Source organism: Geospiza fortis, unplaced genomic scaffold (assembly GCF_000277835.1).
Source record: "Geospiza fortis unplaced genomic scaffold, GeoFor_1.0 scaffold182, whole genome shotgun sequence".
Classification (NCBI taxonomy): domain Eukaryota; kingdom Metazoa; phylum Chordata; class Aves; order Passeriformes; family Thraupidae; genus Geospiza; species Geospiza fortis.
The window spans coordinates 713,139-727,546 of record NW_005054367.1 but is presented as its reverse complement, the minus strand read 5'-3'; the positions used below and the strand labels follow the sequence as shown (position 1 = coordinate 727,546).

Sequence of the window (14,408 nt, the reverse complement as noted above, 5' to 3'; positions counted from 1 at the left end):
CAACCTGTAATGAAACGTGAATTTGAGCTGCCTTCCCTGGAACCTCTCTAGAACTTTGGAAAATGGATGTATATTGACAGACCCTGAGGGATCTCCTGCTGGTTAACTCTGGCTGCACACTGGACACGTTTTGCATGACACAATGTGAATTTGAAGAGATGGACTATCTTAATTCACAGCATGTACAGGAAATTCTTAATTGCTTCTACTCAGTTGTTGTTTCTAATGTTGAAGCTGAGTGCAAAATTTAAACCTTAAGTTTAAATAACAGAAGAACAATTTAGAAGAACGTAGGTGAGCCACCTCCGTGTTTGAAGCTGGATAACATTTATATCATCCTACCTAATTGTTTTTTGGGTTATTTACTCAAGCATTTACTGAGCATAAAAGCAGGGAATATAGCTCCTGTAATGAATAATTTGCATTCTTTATTCAGTGCAAATTAATTCAGGTCTCCAAGCACTGTGGGAATTAGCTTTATATGCACTGTAGAGGGCTTGTAATGGAAGTTTAAACTGATGCATCATAAAAGTTCCCATTTAATGTTTTAAGGTGCTTTTTTTGTTTCCATTAGCATAGATTATTCTGTTTATAGATGCTGGAGTGCGAGAAGATTCCTATTGTTATTAGAAAAGGCCTTGTTAGGAATGCTCAGAAGACTTAGCAAAGACTTTGGGGATGCTCTGCTCCAGGAAAACAGTAATTATAAATTATATATAAAATAATTGCACTGAGGTCACTGTCAATCATCCTGCTGTACTCCTGGCCAGGGGGAGGATATCCTTCACCCACAGTTTATCCTCTGCTATTAGAACAAGGTTTTTCTTAAGGATTATCATTGCACAGCACTCAGTGGAGCTGATTTTGAGGTTGAACTCTCCTGGACAACACAGCACAAATTAAACAGAAATGCCAGGCATGGAATCCAAGAAATAAAACACAATTAACCCACCAGGCCACTCCTATGAAAATACATTCCTGTGATTCGGGCTGTGGATATACATATGATGACTGATCCACATCTATTTGTTTTCCACCAATTTGCCTTTCCTCCTGTCCTTTCTCTTCCCTGCAGCCCTAACTCTGCTTTCTCTGACATCTCCATTTGCCAAACTCCCTTCTGGACCCTGGACCAGATCAGGGAAGGGTTTCTATGCAGTCCCTTTGATTGCCTTCATCATTTCATGAGCACTGCTGGGGATTAAGCTCCACTAATGATGTTCCTCTTTTTATTTAAGAACACTTCTAAGCCCTTTAATGAAAGAAAAACCAAAATTAACCCAAAGCAAAATGGAAATATTTAGTTCTGTCTCCTTTGGTTTAGATCTGGGTATTAGCTGTCAGGGAATGCAAGACATTACCATGTTCTGCCTTGTGAGAAAACAAAACTTGCCCTCAAAACTTGCAACTTGACACACTCAGATCTTGGTCTCCCCTAGTGAAGAACACGGTGCTCACTGATTTCTTTTTTTTGCTGCATCAATAAATCATGTTCAGTTCTTTCCCTGACCCAAACAGACTACAGCTCCTATGCTGAGGAGGAGCTCATCCAGCACATTAGTCAGCAAAACCATGGATCTGCTCAGAAATATAAAAGCCATGACCACTTTCAGGACCATCCGTGACCTGTACAGAGTCAGGAGAGGGCTGGAGCAACCCAGAAAGCGTCACCCAAGTGAGTTAGAAACATGCAAACACATTACTCACCTCAAGCACAAGAAAAGCATAAAGGCAACTATGAGGGCCCCCACTGAAATACAGTGGCCCAGGTAGTTTATGATGAGAGCAATCTTGTAATGGAGCGCATACTTCCTCTGGAGGTAAAGAGATAACAGCATTAAATCAGCATCAGTCTCCAAGCACTGCCACCCAGGAACAGTTCAGCACTTCAGAAAACAGTCATTACTTTTATTTTTCTCAACTTTATAATGATATAATAGTACCAGGGCTGATGCCTCTGTGTAAGGCAAATATATTGTGCAGGCATATAGGCTTGGTGTCATTGCAGTTTGGGATTTGTCCACAGTTTCTTAAAAAATCTGCAAAACAAGTTATTTTGTCCCCACTTTCCCCTTTTTTATTATTATTCTTTTTCCCATTTCCTCAGATTTATTTGTTTTAAACCTTTGTCATTTTAGGCGACAAACCTAAAGACACATCTCAGAATTTCAGAAGTTATAAAACATCATTTTCTTAGGAAACAACACGGTCTTAATGAGCCAGGTTATGCCATTTTCCTACTCAAATGGCTTGGTTTTCACACAAAAATGTCAGCAAGAATAAATAACAAGCCCTTCCCATACAGGCAGGTTTTCCTCTGAGGGACATTCCTTGCAGGCTGTGATCTTTATCCTTCAAACCAAAGCAGACTAAAAGAGCTGGAAGACAGTGGTGTCCCTTCAGCTCTGATAAACCAGGGATCCTGTTGTTTTTAGCAGCAACCCAAATATGTGGTGAAATTTTCTCTGTTAGTGTCTATTTTCTTGCATGTGGGGGAGATTGTTGGCAAGTTCTTGATCCTGTAAACAAAAAATTAAGTACAGAAGTGCTCCCATCTAAATCAGTGAATTTTGGGATTTAGTGACCAAAATTTGGCCTTGCAGAAACATTTTTATTGGTGGGCTGCTGTTGGCTTTGGAGAAATGAGAGCCTCCTCTCTTTGCCTGGCTAGGAAGAAGTAGAAAGACACTATTCAGATAAATACTGAAGATGGCTAAACAGAGGTTTGCTACTGGAAGACTAAATGCTTATGAAAAAGTATATTTATTATTAGTTTTGACATTTATTTCTTTTCAAGTTAAGCAGATCTTTCCCCACATTGGGATGTTGCCCTCCTTCAGAAGAACAAGGCTCTTAAAAACCAACCACCTACATTTCCTCCCTTGGGATAAAAATATGAAAGTAAAATCCTACAAATGGTATCATTTAAAAAAAAAATGGTTGAATTTTTTTTTCATTTTTTTCCCCTAACAATTTCCCTTAACATTTTACTCCAGTGAAAGGAATTTGTCAGTGAATGAATGTTTGGCTGAAACTACAACCAGCAGCTGTAGCTCATCTGTTCCATTGTTCTGTGAAGATAAGCATCTTCCAGCACTTTGCCAGAGAGCCAGGGAGCTCTCTTGGAATCATTTTTGTGCTGAAACCTGCCTGCATCTTCAGCTCACAGAGTAATGTGCTGTTTCTGGACACAACTCAACCACGCAGAGTATTTTTAAGTCTATTATAAAATCCCCTAAAATAAACTTCCCCATCCACGGGCTCATTTTCTGAATCGCCTGGAGGTGAAAAGAAAAAAAAAGCAACAAAACAAAGCTGCAGAATGCAAATTCCACACTGTGTTTTATTCATCCTTCAACTGAGGGACACCTGAAGGGAAAGAAAAGTCACTTGACCTGTTGTGCCTACCTGTGCAATGCTGTTTTAGTCAACAATGCCCTGGCAAACTGCAGGGCTCATTGACTCTCCTGCTTAATTGACAGAGCCAGAGGATCACAGAACATCTCAAGGGATCCCAAAGGATCATTGAATCCACTGCTTCTCACAGCATTATCAAAACCCAAACCCATCTGACTAAGAACTGCTTTCAGAATTGTTCATTTAGGGCTGGAAATCTCCTGGAAGATGGCAAACGTTGTATTTTTCCAGCACGAGGTTCCTGCTCTTTAAGTCTAACCCTCCTCTGGCTCCTGAACACTCTTTGAACTTCACTCAAGTTTTAAGAAGGTGTGGTGCAAAACATGAGAAAATTAATTGGAAAAATAAACTTATGAAGCTCCTGTTTGATGCACTGATGCTGAAGGAAAACCAGGCACGACTTTCATATTTTCTGCTTCTGATGCTAACAAGGTTTCCTGAAGGCAAATTGAAACATCACAGCAACAAGAACTGCCTTGGTGCCTAGGGAAAAACCAAACTGACAGGGTGGCAAGATCACTTTCCACCAGCCTACATGCAATCTGCATCTCTGGAATGGGAGGCAACATCTTCAGGGCTGAAAAGCACGTGCCCAGAAAATCATGCGTTTGTTCCCCAAAGCTCAGCTCACGTCAAACACTTGCACAGCTCTTTTCTGGCTCGCCCTCTTGGACACCAATACATTTAAAATGTCAACAACCTTCTCCTGTTACCCAATATCCTTCTGCTTTCAGGGAAGATTCACTTCACTAAAACAAAGATTTAAATTCAATTCAGGGTGAGGAGAAGGGTTGTTAGAAATGAGCTAGAAATTGGAAATGAGCTAGAGAAGGAGATCATAGAATCCTGGAAAAGTTTGGGTCAGAAGGGACCTTAATGATGATTCCTGCCATGGTCAGGAGTGCCAGCTACTAGAACAGGTTGTTCAGAACCCCTGACCTGATCCAACCTGACCCGGAACACTTCCAGGGATGGGGAACCCAGGGGTGGGGAATCCAGGGATGGGGAATCCAGAGATGGGGAATCCAGGGATGGGGAATACAGGGATGGGGAATCCAGGGATGGTTTTTCCCCCTGGCCACAGCAGGTCACACCACTGCAATCCCACTCCATGACATTAGACATGACAATCGTGTTCCACCAGGCAGGGCAGAGGTGTCTCCAGAGCTTCTAAACTGAGGAATGACAGCACAATGTCTTTACCTGCACTGGCTTTGCACATTTGAGGCATGCTGGGCTCCCCTCCAGGCTAATGACAGACTCATTCTGCCTAGGGCACTTTATCCCTTGCTTCAGCTGGAATGTGACTGCTCAACCTGCCCTAAACAATTCAGTGAGTGATTTGAATCAATAACTGCCTAATAAGAGCACTCTCAGACCATCTGACAAGGATCTTGCTTCCTCTAACAGAACTTACTGGCAGGTCCTGCCAGCGTTTACAGCTCATGTCTCCCTGGGAGGCTGCACACGCCACTGCCAGTCAGTCACTTCCAATTTCCTCCCGGTGCCAGGATGATCTCAGCACCAGCACAGCTTAAGGACGCCTCTCCAAAGACTTTCAGAAGCAACTGGGAAGTGTCTTTGTCATGCCAGATGACTCTGAGCTCACTGCTTTCCCGTCCTGAGCCAGCTGGGAGCTGCTGTGGCTGAAGTGACCGTGCTCCTATGCAAGGATACATTAGCCCGAGCCCAGCGTGGGGCTAACTCAGCTACTCAGCTTGAAGCCACCTCAAAACATCAGCAGAAGCAAATTCACATACAGCTGCCACAGACCACAACACCAAAGTTCCTGATTTATAGCTCTTTTTGGAGGCTAAGATGTTTTTTTGTGCTGCCTGAGATGCTCACTTTTCTTCTAAGAAGAGCAGAGATTTGTGTCGGATGCAGTGTGAAGGCCCTTTCAACACAGGAGCTTGTAGGCTGAGGAGAACCTTTCCATTTGTCCCACATTGTGCCACCAAACACCCAGCTGGACCAAAATCATTTCTATATCTTGTTCCTGTGCCTGGAGGAGGAGCCAGCTATTTGTTCGGAGAGTGAGATCAGTCTGACAGGAGGACACCAATACTTGGGTACCCACCCAAGGCAAGGGTTGGAGCAGCTGTGCACACACAGGCACCTTGTGTCCCCTGAGGTGCAATGGGGACTCCTGTGATTCCCAGCTGGTCCTGGCGAGACCTTCATGGCTGAATCAGAATTTTTAAGGTTGGAAAAGACCTCTAAGATCATTGACTCCAACCATCCCATTCACCACTAAACCCTGTCCCCAGCTGCCACATCCACAAGATTTCTGAACACTTTCAGGGATGGTGACTCCACCACTGTCCTGGGCAGCCTGTTCCATTGTCTGAAAACCCCTTCAGAGAAGAAATTTTCACTAATACCCCAGTCTAAACCTCCTGTGACACAACTTAAGGACATTCCCTTTCCTCCTGTCCCTGTTCCCTGGGAGCAGAGCCTGATCCCCCCAGCTGTCCCCTCCTGTCAGGAGTTGTGCAGAGCCACAAGGTCCCCTCTGATCCCCCTTTTCTCCAGGCTGAGCCCCTTCCCAGCTCCCTCAGGCCCTCCTGGTGCTCCAGAGCCTTCCCCAGCTCTGTACGTGTACATCCCTTCCCTTCTCTGGACATGAAGGACAGTTACCTGCCAGATGCATGGAAACACTGGGACATTTTAAACTACACCACACAACTACATTTAAGGAACTGGGACTCAGTCAGAGTGGGAATCTAGCAGCAAATCAGTCCCAGAGCAGAGTTTTAGCAGCTCCTGCCACAGGTCTCACCCACAAGCAGAGCAATGATCCATTAATATAACCCAGTGAATGGGTGTTACTGAGCTGATGGCCCCTAAGACTGACCCACAGCTGGAAAAACCATACAATTTCTATTGGTACATTACCAAAACTGTGTCATAAAGCATGGGATTGATGTTGAAAAGTCCTGTTCCTGTCCCCTGTTATCAATCGCTGAATTAAAACCATGTGATTCTTTAGCACTCTGCCTGTGAGTGGTCAAGCTTAAAAGCAGTGCTGGTTTTTTGGATTAAAAATAAACAAAAGTCACAGGGCATTACCCCCCAGCTGATGTTCAGTATCTGCTAAACTCAGGAAATAACAATGGACCCACTTGTGTGCCTGAATCTCACCTTTAATCAAAATGGAGCAAATCTGTGGGGATTGTTCCTTGTTTCTGTCTTTTTTTTTTTAGATCACAAAGTATTCATCTGTAACACTGAGCATTATGAGAGATTTCAAAAATATTCACAAATATTAATATTTGCAAAGCCTGTCACAAATCTTTAAAGATCTAATAAATGAGTTTTTAAGCCTCTGTAAGCAAGGGTGGGGGAACATCTGCACTTTCATCTGTTTAAGAAACGTGCTATTTAAGGAGTTTTAAGCTATCACCATAGCTGCAAAAATTTTAAAAGCAAAAACAGAGTAAAGGGAATAATCCTGTCCTCTAGTCACAACACTTCTCCAGACTTTTCAAATAAAACCCCTCTGTATTTGCCTGTGCACAGACAGCCACTGTTGGGAGCCATGCAAACACATAATGAGTGTTACTAAAATGCAGCAGCCTTTTCCTGAGTGGCTGCAGCTCACTGCTCCCAGCTCAGGTTTCCTGTACCACCTAAACCCCACCACGGATATCAAATCTTGGCCTAGGTCTGCTCCCCGCTCTCCAAATCAGCACTGCCTGCTGCACATCCCCTCTCTTGCTCACTTTTAAGACATAGTCAGTCTGTCCTTCCAGTGCCCCAGCCCGTGCTGGCCCCAGCACTCCTGCAACAATGCACTGAGATGCTTTAGGGACCTGATTCATCCAAAAAAAATGACCCAGCAGCAAGTTAGCTTTTCATTTTAAACGGGAATGAGGGGCTGCACTGGGGTGGTGCCAGCTTAGGTTGGCCTGAATTGCCTTGGGAGCCTCTCCACTGTGCTAGAACACCTTGAATGTCCCCCTGGGTGGCAGTCAGCTACTGGCACAACTTTTCCTAATTCCTAGAAGCCTCTAGGGAAAAGAGGGACGATTAAATTAGCCAGGGGATAAGAACAGGTCCCTCCTCAGCAGCTGGTGTGTTGTTATTTGTTTTCTGATTCACTGGAGAAAATCCAAACTGACCAAGCACATGGACCTTACAGTATGGATGCTGCACCACAGCCAAAGCACATCCTGGCTCTCTGGGGTGCAGCACCAGCACAGAGAGCCCCTGAGTTCTAAATATGGGGTTTCATCTTCCTCTTCTCTGTCCCTGGCGTGGCACAACTACATGGACACAATGAGCTGAATGAATCCCAATGATGCCTCAGGTTTTAGCTTTTATATTTTCAGATTCTGTGCTGCTTTAGTGTGTGTGTCTGGGCTTCATATCAGGGCATGGTGAGCTCTGTGCACAGAGCAGGGAGACAAAACAATTCCTGCTCCAGCTGGGCACCAAGGACAAATGATCCAAATCTCAGCCCCAAGAGCACAAACACCGTGGGCTGCAGAGAGAAAAACAAGCAGGGTGGGACTGCAGGGGCTAAAGCTGGAATGGGACAATGAACTGCAAGGTGCAAATGGAGCAGAACTGATCCCAGGGAGAGACCCCGGGAGCGCTCGTGCATTTTGGGGCCATTTTGGTTCATCTTGGGTACAGCCCTGGCTGGGCTCTTGTGCTGCCCAAGGTGGATCCATGGAGGCCTTTGAATAAATCCCTGCTTTATTCTTTAGCTCTGTCCAGCCTCTGTTCTGGGTCAGCCTTCTCAAGGCATCACCAAAACAAACCAGTCTGAGCTGCTGGGCTCCACCCTGGCTCCCCGAGGGAAAAGCCACTCCTGGCAGAGAGAGCACAAAGCCTTTGTGGGGTTGTGTCCCACCACAGCACTCAACACAGCAGGAAGAGGAAGAGTATGAGGGGCTTGAAGGCTTAAACTGTGTGAGGGTGAATGTCAATGATGTCTCTGAGACATCTGAAAAGAAAAGGGCTTTGCATAATTCCTCACAGCCCTTCTGAAGGAACTTAATCCCGTATGCTAATTTAAATCTGATAACTCTCATATCATGCACGACTGGTTCAATTTGTTCAATTTCTTAAAGACAGCTGGGTCCTGAGTCTACTTTTTATGTATTTTTTCTGCTGCCCCTTTATGTATTTGCTTAAGGAGAAATGACATTGAGATCTGTAAAGGTCAGTTGTTGATGAGACCTCAGAATGGGCAGATACAGGGTGGAATCAGCTGGTTGAACTTATTTTTTAGTGCCAAATAGGCTTTAGGTCTTATTGTTATTATTGCTAACATTTACTGTAGCAGCTGTAGGCTCTGAACAAAGCTAGGAAAAATCTGCATAAACACACATCATCAGGGACAGAGTGAGATAAAGCATCCTTTTTAAAAAACCATGTGAGCAGGGGATATGGAGAGAGGATAAGTGATTTGCCTCAATTCACAGGGAGGTTTTGTTGCAGAGACAGAAATGGAATCTCTTTCAGAGGTCCCAAATTAGCACGTTAACCTTAAGTTTAGTTTTGCATTCATTTATGCTGAGAAATCTCATTGAAAAGAGTGAAGGGAAAAATACAGACCTTGTCATCCAGAATAGGCTCGCACTGAGAGTAGTTTATCTTGGAAGCCCATGTCCCATTGCCCAGGCATTCTCTGTAGGCATTTCCTGGTACAGACCAAAATAAAAAAGAGATGAAAACTCTGTGCTGGACTTAGAACAGCTTAGACATTTCACAGGTTCAAGACAAGACTGACAGAACAGATTATTTACAAGGCAAATCAACTTATCCCACCTCTGTGATGACTGGAGCAACCCACTCAGAAGAGGAGAAATAAATAACAAACACATCTACAGACCACGAGTATTTAAAGGTATTTATTAATAGCTTTTTCTTACAGAATATCAATTCAGAAGACAGCAAAGGTATGAGAACACTGCAACTGAAACCATTCCTGGTGTTGTCCCAAGGTGCCAGTTCTCACAGACCCTAAGTGAAAATCACGAATTACCGAAGCAGAGATTTAATGTCCAAATTCAACATCACCCTGCAGGGTTCTGGGAACTACATGTGGCAATACTGGGGCAAAGAGGGGAGTTCAATTTCTGGCAAGGACTCTCTTCATCCCAAGGAATTCCAAGAGAAAACTGCATTTTTCCTGTACAAACCTTCCTCCACTCCTCAAAGGCACATCCAATCCCAAGCAAGAGGTTCTTGGTTTTTTTCCATTCTTGTTTTGAACTGTTTCTTAGAAACAGGAGAATTAAAATAAAACAGGAAATCCAGAAAGATCCCCAAAGGACCAATACAGGCAACTTCCTGATGGACTCCTCATGATGTTGTTGCTGCCCTTTACCCAATTTCTTTTTGGGCCTTTGCCATGGTCATTTAGTGCAGGAAAATCAAATGGTCCTAAATGTGCTGCTGACACCAGCCTTTGAAAAAGGTCAAGAGACTTTTGAAAAGGTGCTTTTGAAAAAGGTAAAAAGACTTTTGAAAAGGTCCTTTTTCTTACTGAGAAGGGAAGTCAACAAACAACAGTCCCTACACATGCTCCAGATGACACTGTACCCACAGAGATCACTGAATTTCATATTGCTGGTGTCTAGTTGCACTTTTCCACTGTTCCTTTTTGGAGTGATGAGGCCAAACAAAACAAAACACTCTGCATGGGTTCAGGTGTGTCGTGGTGGCAGGATCTGATTTACATCCCTAAAAGCCCTTGCATTTGTCCCCTCCTTTGGCCAGTGCTGAAGCTCCCTGCGCAGAATTGTTGCTGACTTTGAGCCTCTGTAGCAAACTCCTGACTCTCCAGATGAGCTGATGCTTAGTTGGATGCTGAGTCCCACTTCCAGGGTACAGCTCATATGAAACCATTATTTTATTCATTCAAACCCTCGTTTTACTCATTCTGACTATTCATTTTCCCTGGCTGTATCCCTCCAGCTCAGCTGTGGAGAGCACAAACACAGTCCACCCTGAGAGGCACTGGGGATGCACAACCCACATCAGTGCAGCTCTGAGCTGTCACATCTCCCACACAGTGAGGGCATGAACAGGAGGGGGGAAAATCAAACTCTGAATTTCTCTTGTCCAGGATCTCCTCCAGTATCAGTCACTTCTCAACACCAGCAGCAAGCAGATCTGGCTTGGGAACCTTTCATTCCAAACTCCGGTTGTCATTGCTAATTTATACCACACAGTAAAGCTCTTTTCTTTTCTTTTCTTTTCTTTTCTTTTCTTTTCTTTTCTTTTCTTTTCTTTTCTTTTCTTTTCTTTTTCCTTTCCTTTCCTTTCCTTTCCTTTCCTTTCCTTTCCTTTCCTTTCCTTTCCTTTCCTTTCCTTTCCTTTCCTTTCCTTTCCTTTCCTTTCCTTTCCTTTCCTTTCCTTTCCTTTCCTTTCCTTTCCTTTCCTTTCCTTTCCTTTCCTTTCCTTTCCTTTCCTTTCCTTTCCTTTCCTTTCCTTTCCTTTCCTTTCCTTTCCTTTCCTTTCCTTTCCTTTCCTTTCCTTTCCCTGAACTTCCCTTCCTCCTTCCTCTCTCTCTCTTTTTCTCTCCCTCTCTCTTTTTTAATGCCAAAATGCAGCTCTTTTAGCCAGTTCTTTAAGGAAGAAAGATCTCATTTATTGGGTGGGGTAAGAGCTACACTGGAGGCATCTGGAGGAAGCAGCTCTTGTTCATGCACTGTGTGCAGAAAGACACTGGATTAAGTTCAGTTTTTCTTAGTGACTGTCACAAAAAAAAAAGGAAAAAAAAGGAAAAATAAAAAGGAAGAATCGTAATGGAGAACTTCACTGTAGAAACAAACAATGAACACCCAAGAAGAAAAATACACTTGAATGATCTTTCTAGGGCAACAAGAGCTAATAATAAAGAAATGTAGCTATTAGCACTATTTTTTTCCTAGTTGAAAAACAATTGTGTAAAATCCCATTTTCCTAGACAAATGACATACTGAAGAACTCAGCTCACTTTCTCTTATAATTTCCCCTTCCTTCCTGACTTTATTCTCAAGAAGGAATACACCAAATAGAGATTTGGTGGTTACAACATGGGGCTCTTTGTGCTCTGTGTGCGCTTGCACTTGTTTATTATATAATAATATATTGTTATTGTATAATGTAACAATATATTGTTATTGTATAACACAATAATATATTGTTATTGTAAAACACAACTGGACAAGGAGATTGAATGTTCATGCAAATGAATAATGAGCAATAGATGAGTCAGGATGGCACAGGCAGCACTCAGCCTTTATGCATAGAGCCCTTGACACATCATCCAATATTCACTCCTGGGCCTCAGTCTATGGTCTCTCCTTCCACTTTAAAAATGTTGATTTCCTTTTGTTGGAGATTTGTGGCTCTTGGTTTCTTCTGCTTAATCATCAGTGCAGGAGACAGGCAGGGAGGTAAAAGGGAACTGCCTGGACAGAAAGCAATATCCAGGAGTGCTCAGGGTTTCCAGCTTGCACAGAATGGATTTCAGCCCCTCCAGGCTGCAAATGCATCATCCCATTTCCCCCAAGGGCTGACTCAGGGGTGCTGATCAGAGTCACATTCCACCAGGAAAGCCAAGGACAGCAGGCAGAGCCCAGACACACTGTGGTATTTTTGGGGTCCCCAGGACAAAGGAGGAATTGAGAATCTGACTCCATGTTCTTAGAAGGCTAATTTATTATTGTATTGTATTGTACTAAAGAATAGAGAAAGGATACAGACAGAAGGTTACAAAGAATGATCATGAAAACTTGTGACTGCTTCCAGAGTCCCAACACAGCCTGACCCTGATTGGTCATTAAGTAAAATCAATCCACATGAAACCAATCAAACAAACACCTGTTGGATAAACAATCCCCAAACCACATTCCAAAGCAGCAAAACAGGGAGAAGCAATCAGATAATTATTGTTTTCCTTCTTCTCTGAGGCTTCTCAGTTTCCCAGGAGAAGAAATCCTGGCGAAGGGATTTTTCCAGAAAATATGACGGTGACAGCACACAACAGCAGCAGCACCATTCACAGCTCTCCTGGACTCTGAGGTGATGTAAAAGGGGTCTCCACCCCTGAAAAACCTCATTCCACACCACAAAAAAGGTAGGTTAAAAATCTGAGCATGGCTACAGGAAAGCCTTGGCAGGAATAGAGCTGGGATACCCAGCTCTCCCTGACTCCAGCTCTTGGGAAAGTCCAGCTCAGTCTATTATTTTATAGCTCTTCACAGGATATATCCAGATAAACAATCTAACACCCACAGGAATGTCTCACTTTTATGTATTTATACACACACACCCACGCTATAGAGAGTCTGAACTTTATTCTTAGTGGAGTAGAACCATTTAGAGCAAGTGAGAAATTCAAGGTGGAGAGCAAAAGTTCCTTAAATGAAGAAGAAAATTAGTGTTGCATTGTTGGTTTTTGGGTTTTTTTTGTTTCTGTTAAGGTTGGGATTGAAGTGTTTGAGATGATATTTTGTGTTTAGATTTAGATGTTTAATATTTTTATTTATACTATAGTTTTATAAGTTGTGAGTTTTATAATATTTTATTGTCTGTTATAAAATAACAGACAATAAAATACTAAAATAGAAATCCCCCAAAAAAATCACTGACACATGATGCAATTAAAAACTTAAAACAAACAATAAAAGAGAGTAACTTAAACTCTCCATACTTCAAATAACTATTGAAGAACACTTTCTACAATTATGATCTAGTACCTTATGACTACAGATTTTAACAGATTTCCAGATAGCCACCACAATATTAACAGATTTACAATACATAACATAAAAAGTCAAATAGAGAGAAATTCTTACTACATTAATGAAGTCTTATATTAGAAACCCAAATGAAACATTGCCTTTATCAAAATACTTCTAAATAGAAACACTGCATTTATTAAAAAAAAACTAAACCCCAAAACAGACTGTGATAATCAAAACTCTGTCTGTTTGCAGGAGAAACAGGACTTTTAAGGAACTCCAACATATTTGTTGTTTCAATAAAAATAAAAAAAAGAAAAAGCTGATCAACCCAGATTTGAGCCCATACATCAATAACAATGGAAAGTGATTTTCATCTGACATGGAAGAACATGAGAGAATCTCACAGACTTTTATTTATTCATTTGAAGGACTCCTCACACTCTGGTGTTTGATAAAGGGGGGAGACACCCAAACCCTGTTTCCAGTTTTCCCATAACTCTCCTCAGCATCCCTGCAACTCAGCACCACCATTACCAGATTAATTCTGGGAAAACTTGCATGGGATGAGAGCAGTTCTTCACAAATCAGCTCAAGGACCTTTATCCCAAGCAGAAATGTGCCTTTTATACATTTAGACTCATGTAAAATGAATTCCACCTCGATTTATAACACTTTATTAACAACACTGCCAGAGACTCTTCTGAAGAGCCCTCAGTGTGTGTCTAAATGGAAAATGGAGCAGAAAAATCCAAAATTTGTCATCCCAACTGTGATTTGTCCCCTCCTTAGAATCCACTGACATATTTTTGCTGTGAGGTGACAGAACACTGGAACAGAGTTGCCCAGGGAGGTTTTGGAGTCTCCCTTTTTGAAGATACTTAAAACCTTTTTAAGACATGCTCCTGGGCAAGTGGCTGCAGGTGCATCTCAGCCATCCTGTGGTTGTGTGATTAACTGCATAAAATTATCCTCTGGAACAGCTTTAAAACACAGCTCAGGTACAATGTTCTACATCAGTTCATGAAGTAAAACCTAGCCTTTAATTTAATTTCTAAGTGCAGACGATGTTGCATTCCTAGCCCTTAATTTCATTTCTAACTGCAGATGATGTTGCATTTCCGAGTGGGGTATGCAAAGGCAAGTGTTTGATGTGTGGTATTTTTGTATTTTTCTTTTTTCATTGACCCTGTTGAAGAGCACACAACCTTTCAGGTAGTGGTAGCTCAATATGTATGGATTGGCCTGGTGGCAGGCTGGTGTTTAGTCAGTGCAAGTCCATTAAAAGCACGACACAAACAG

General features: G+C 42.5%; 1 protein-coding gene across 1 annotated transcript in view; it reads right to left on the bottom strand.

Moving 5' to 3' along the window:
* Positions 1-14,408, bottom strand: part of CRHR2 (corticotropin releasing hormone receptor 2) — a 108,726-nt gene that overhangs the window by 61,560 nt on the left and 32,758 nt on the right. The window contains 2 exon segments of the mRNA XM_005424328.2: positions 1,708-1,814; positions 8,986-9,071. Coding sequence (XP_005424385.1) covers positions 1,708-1,814; positions 8,986-9,071 — 193 coding nt within the window.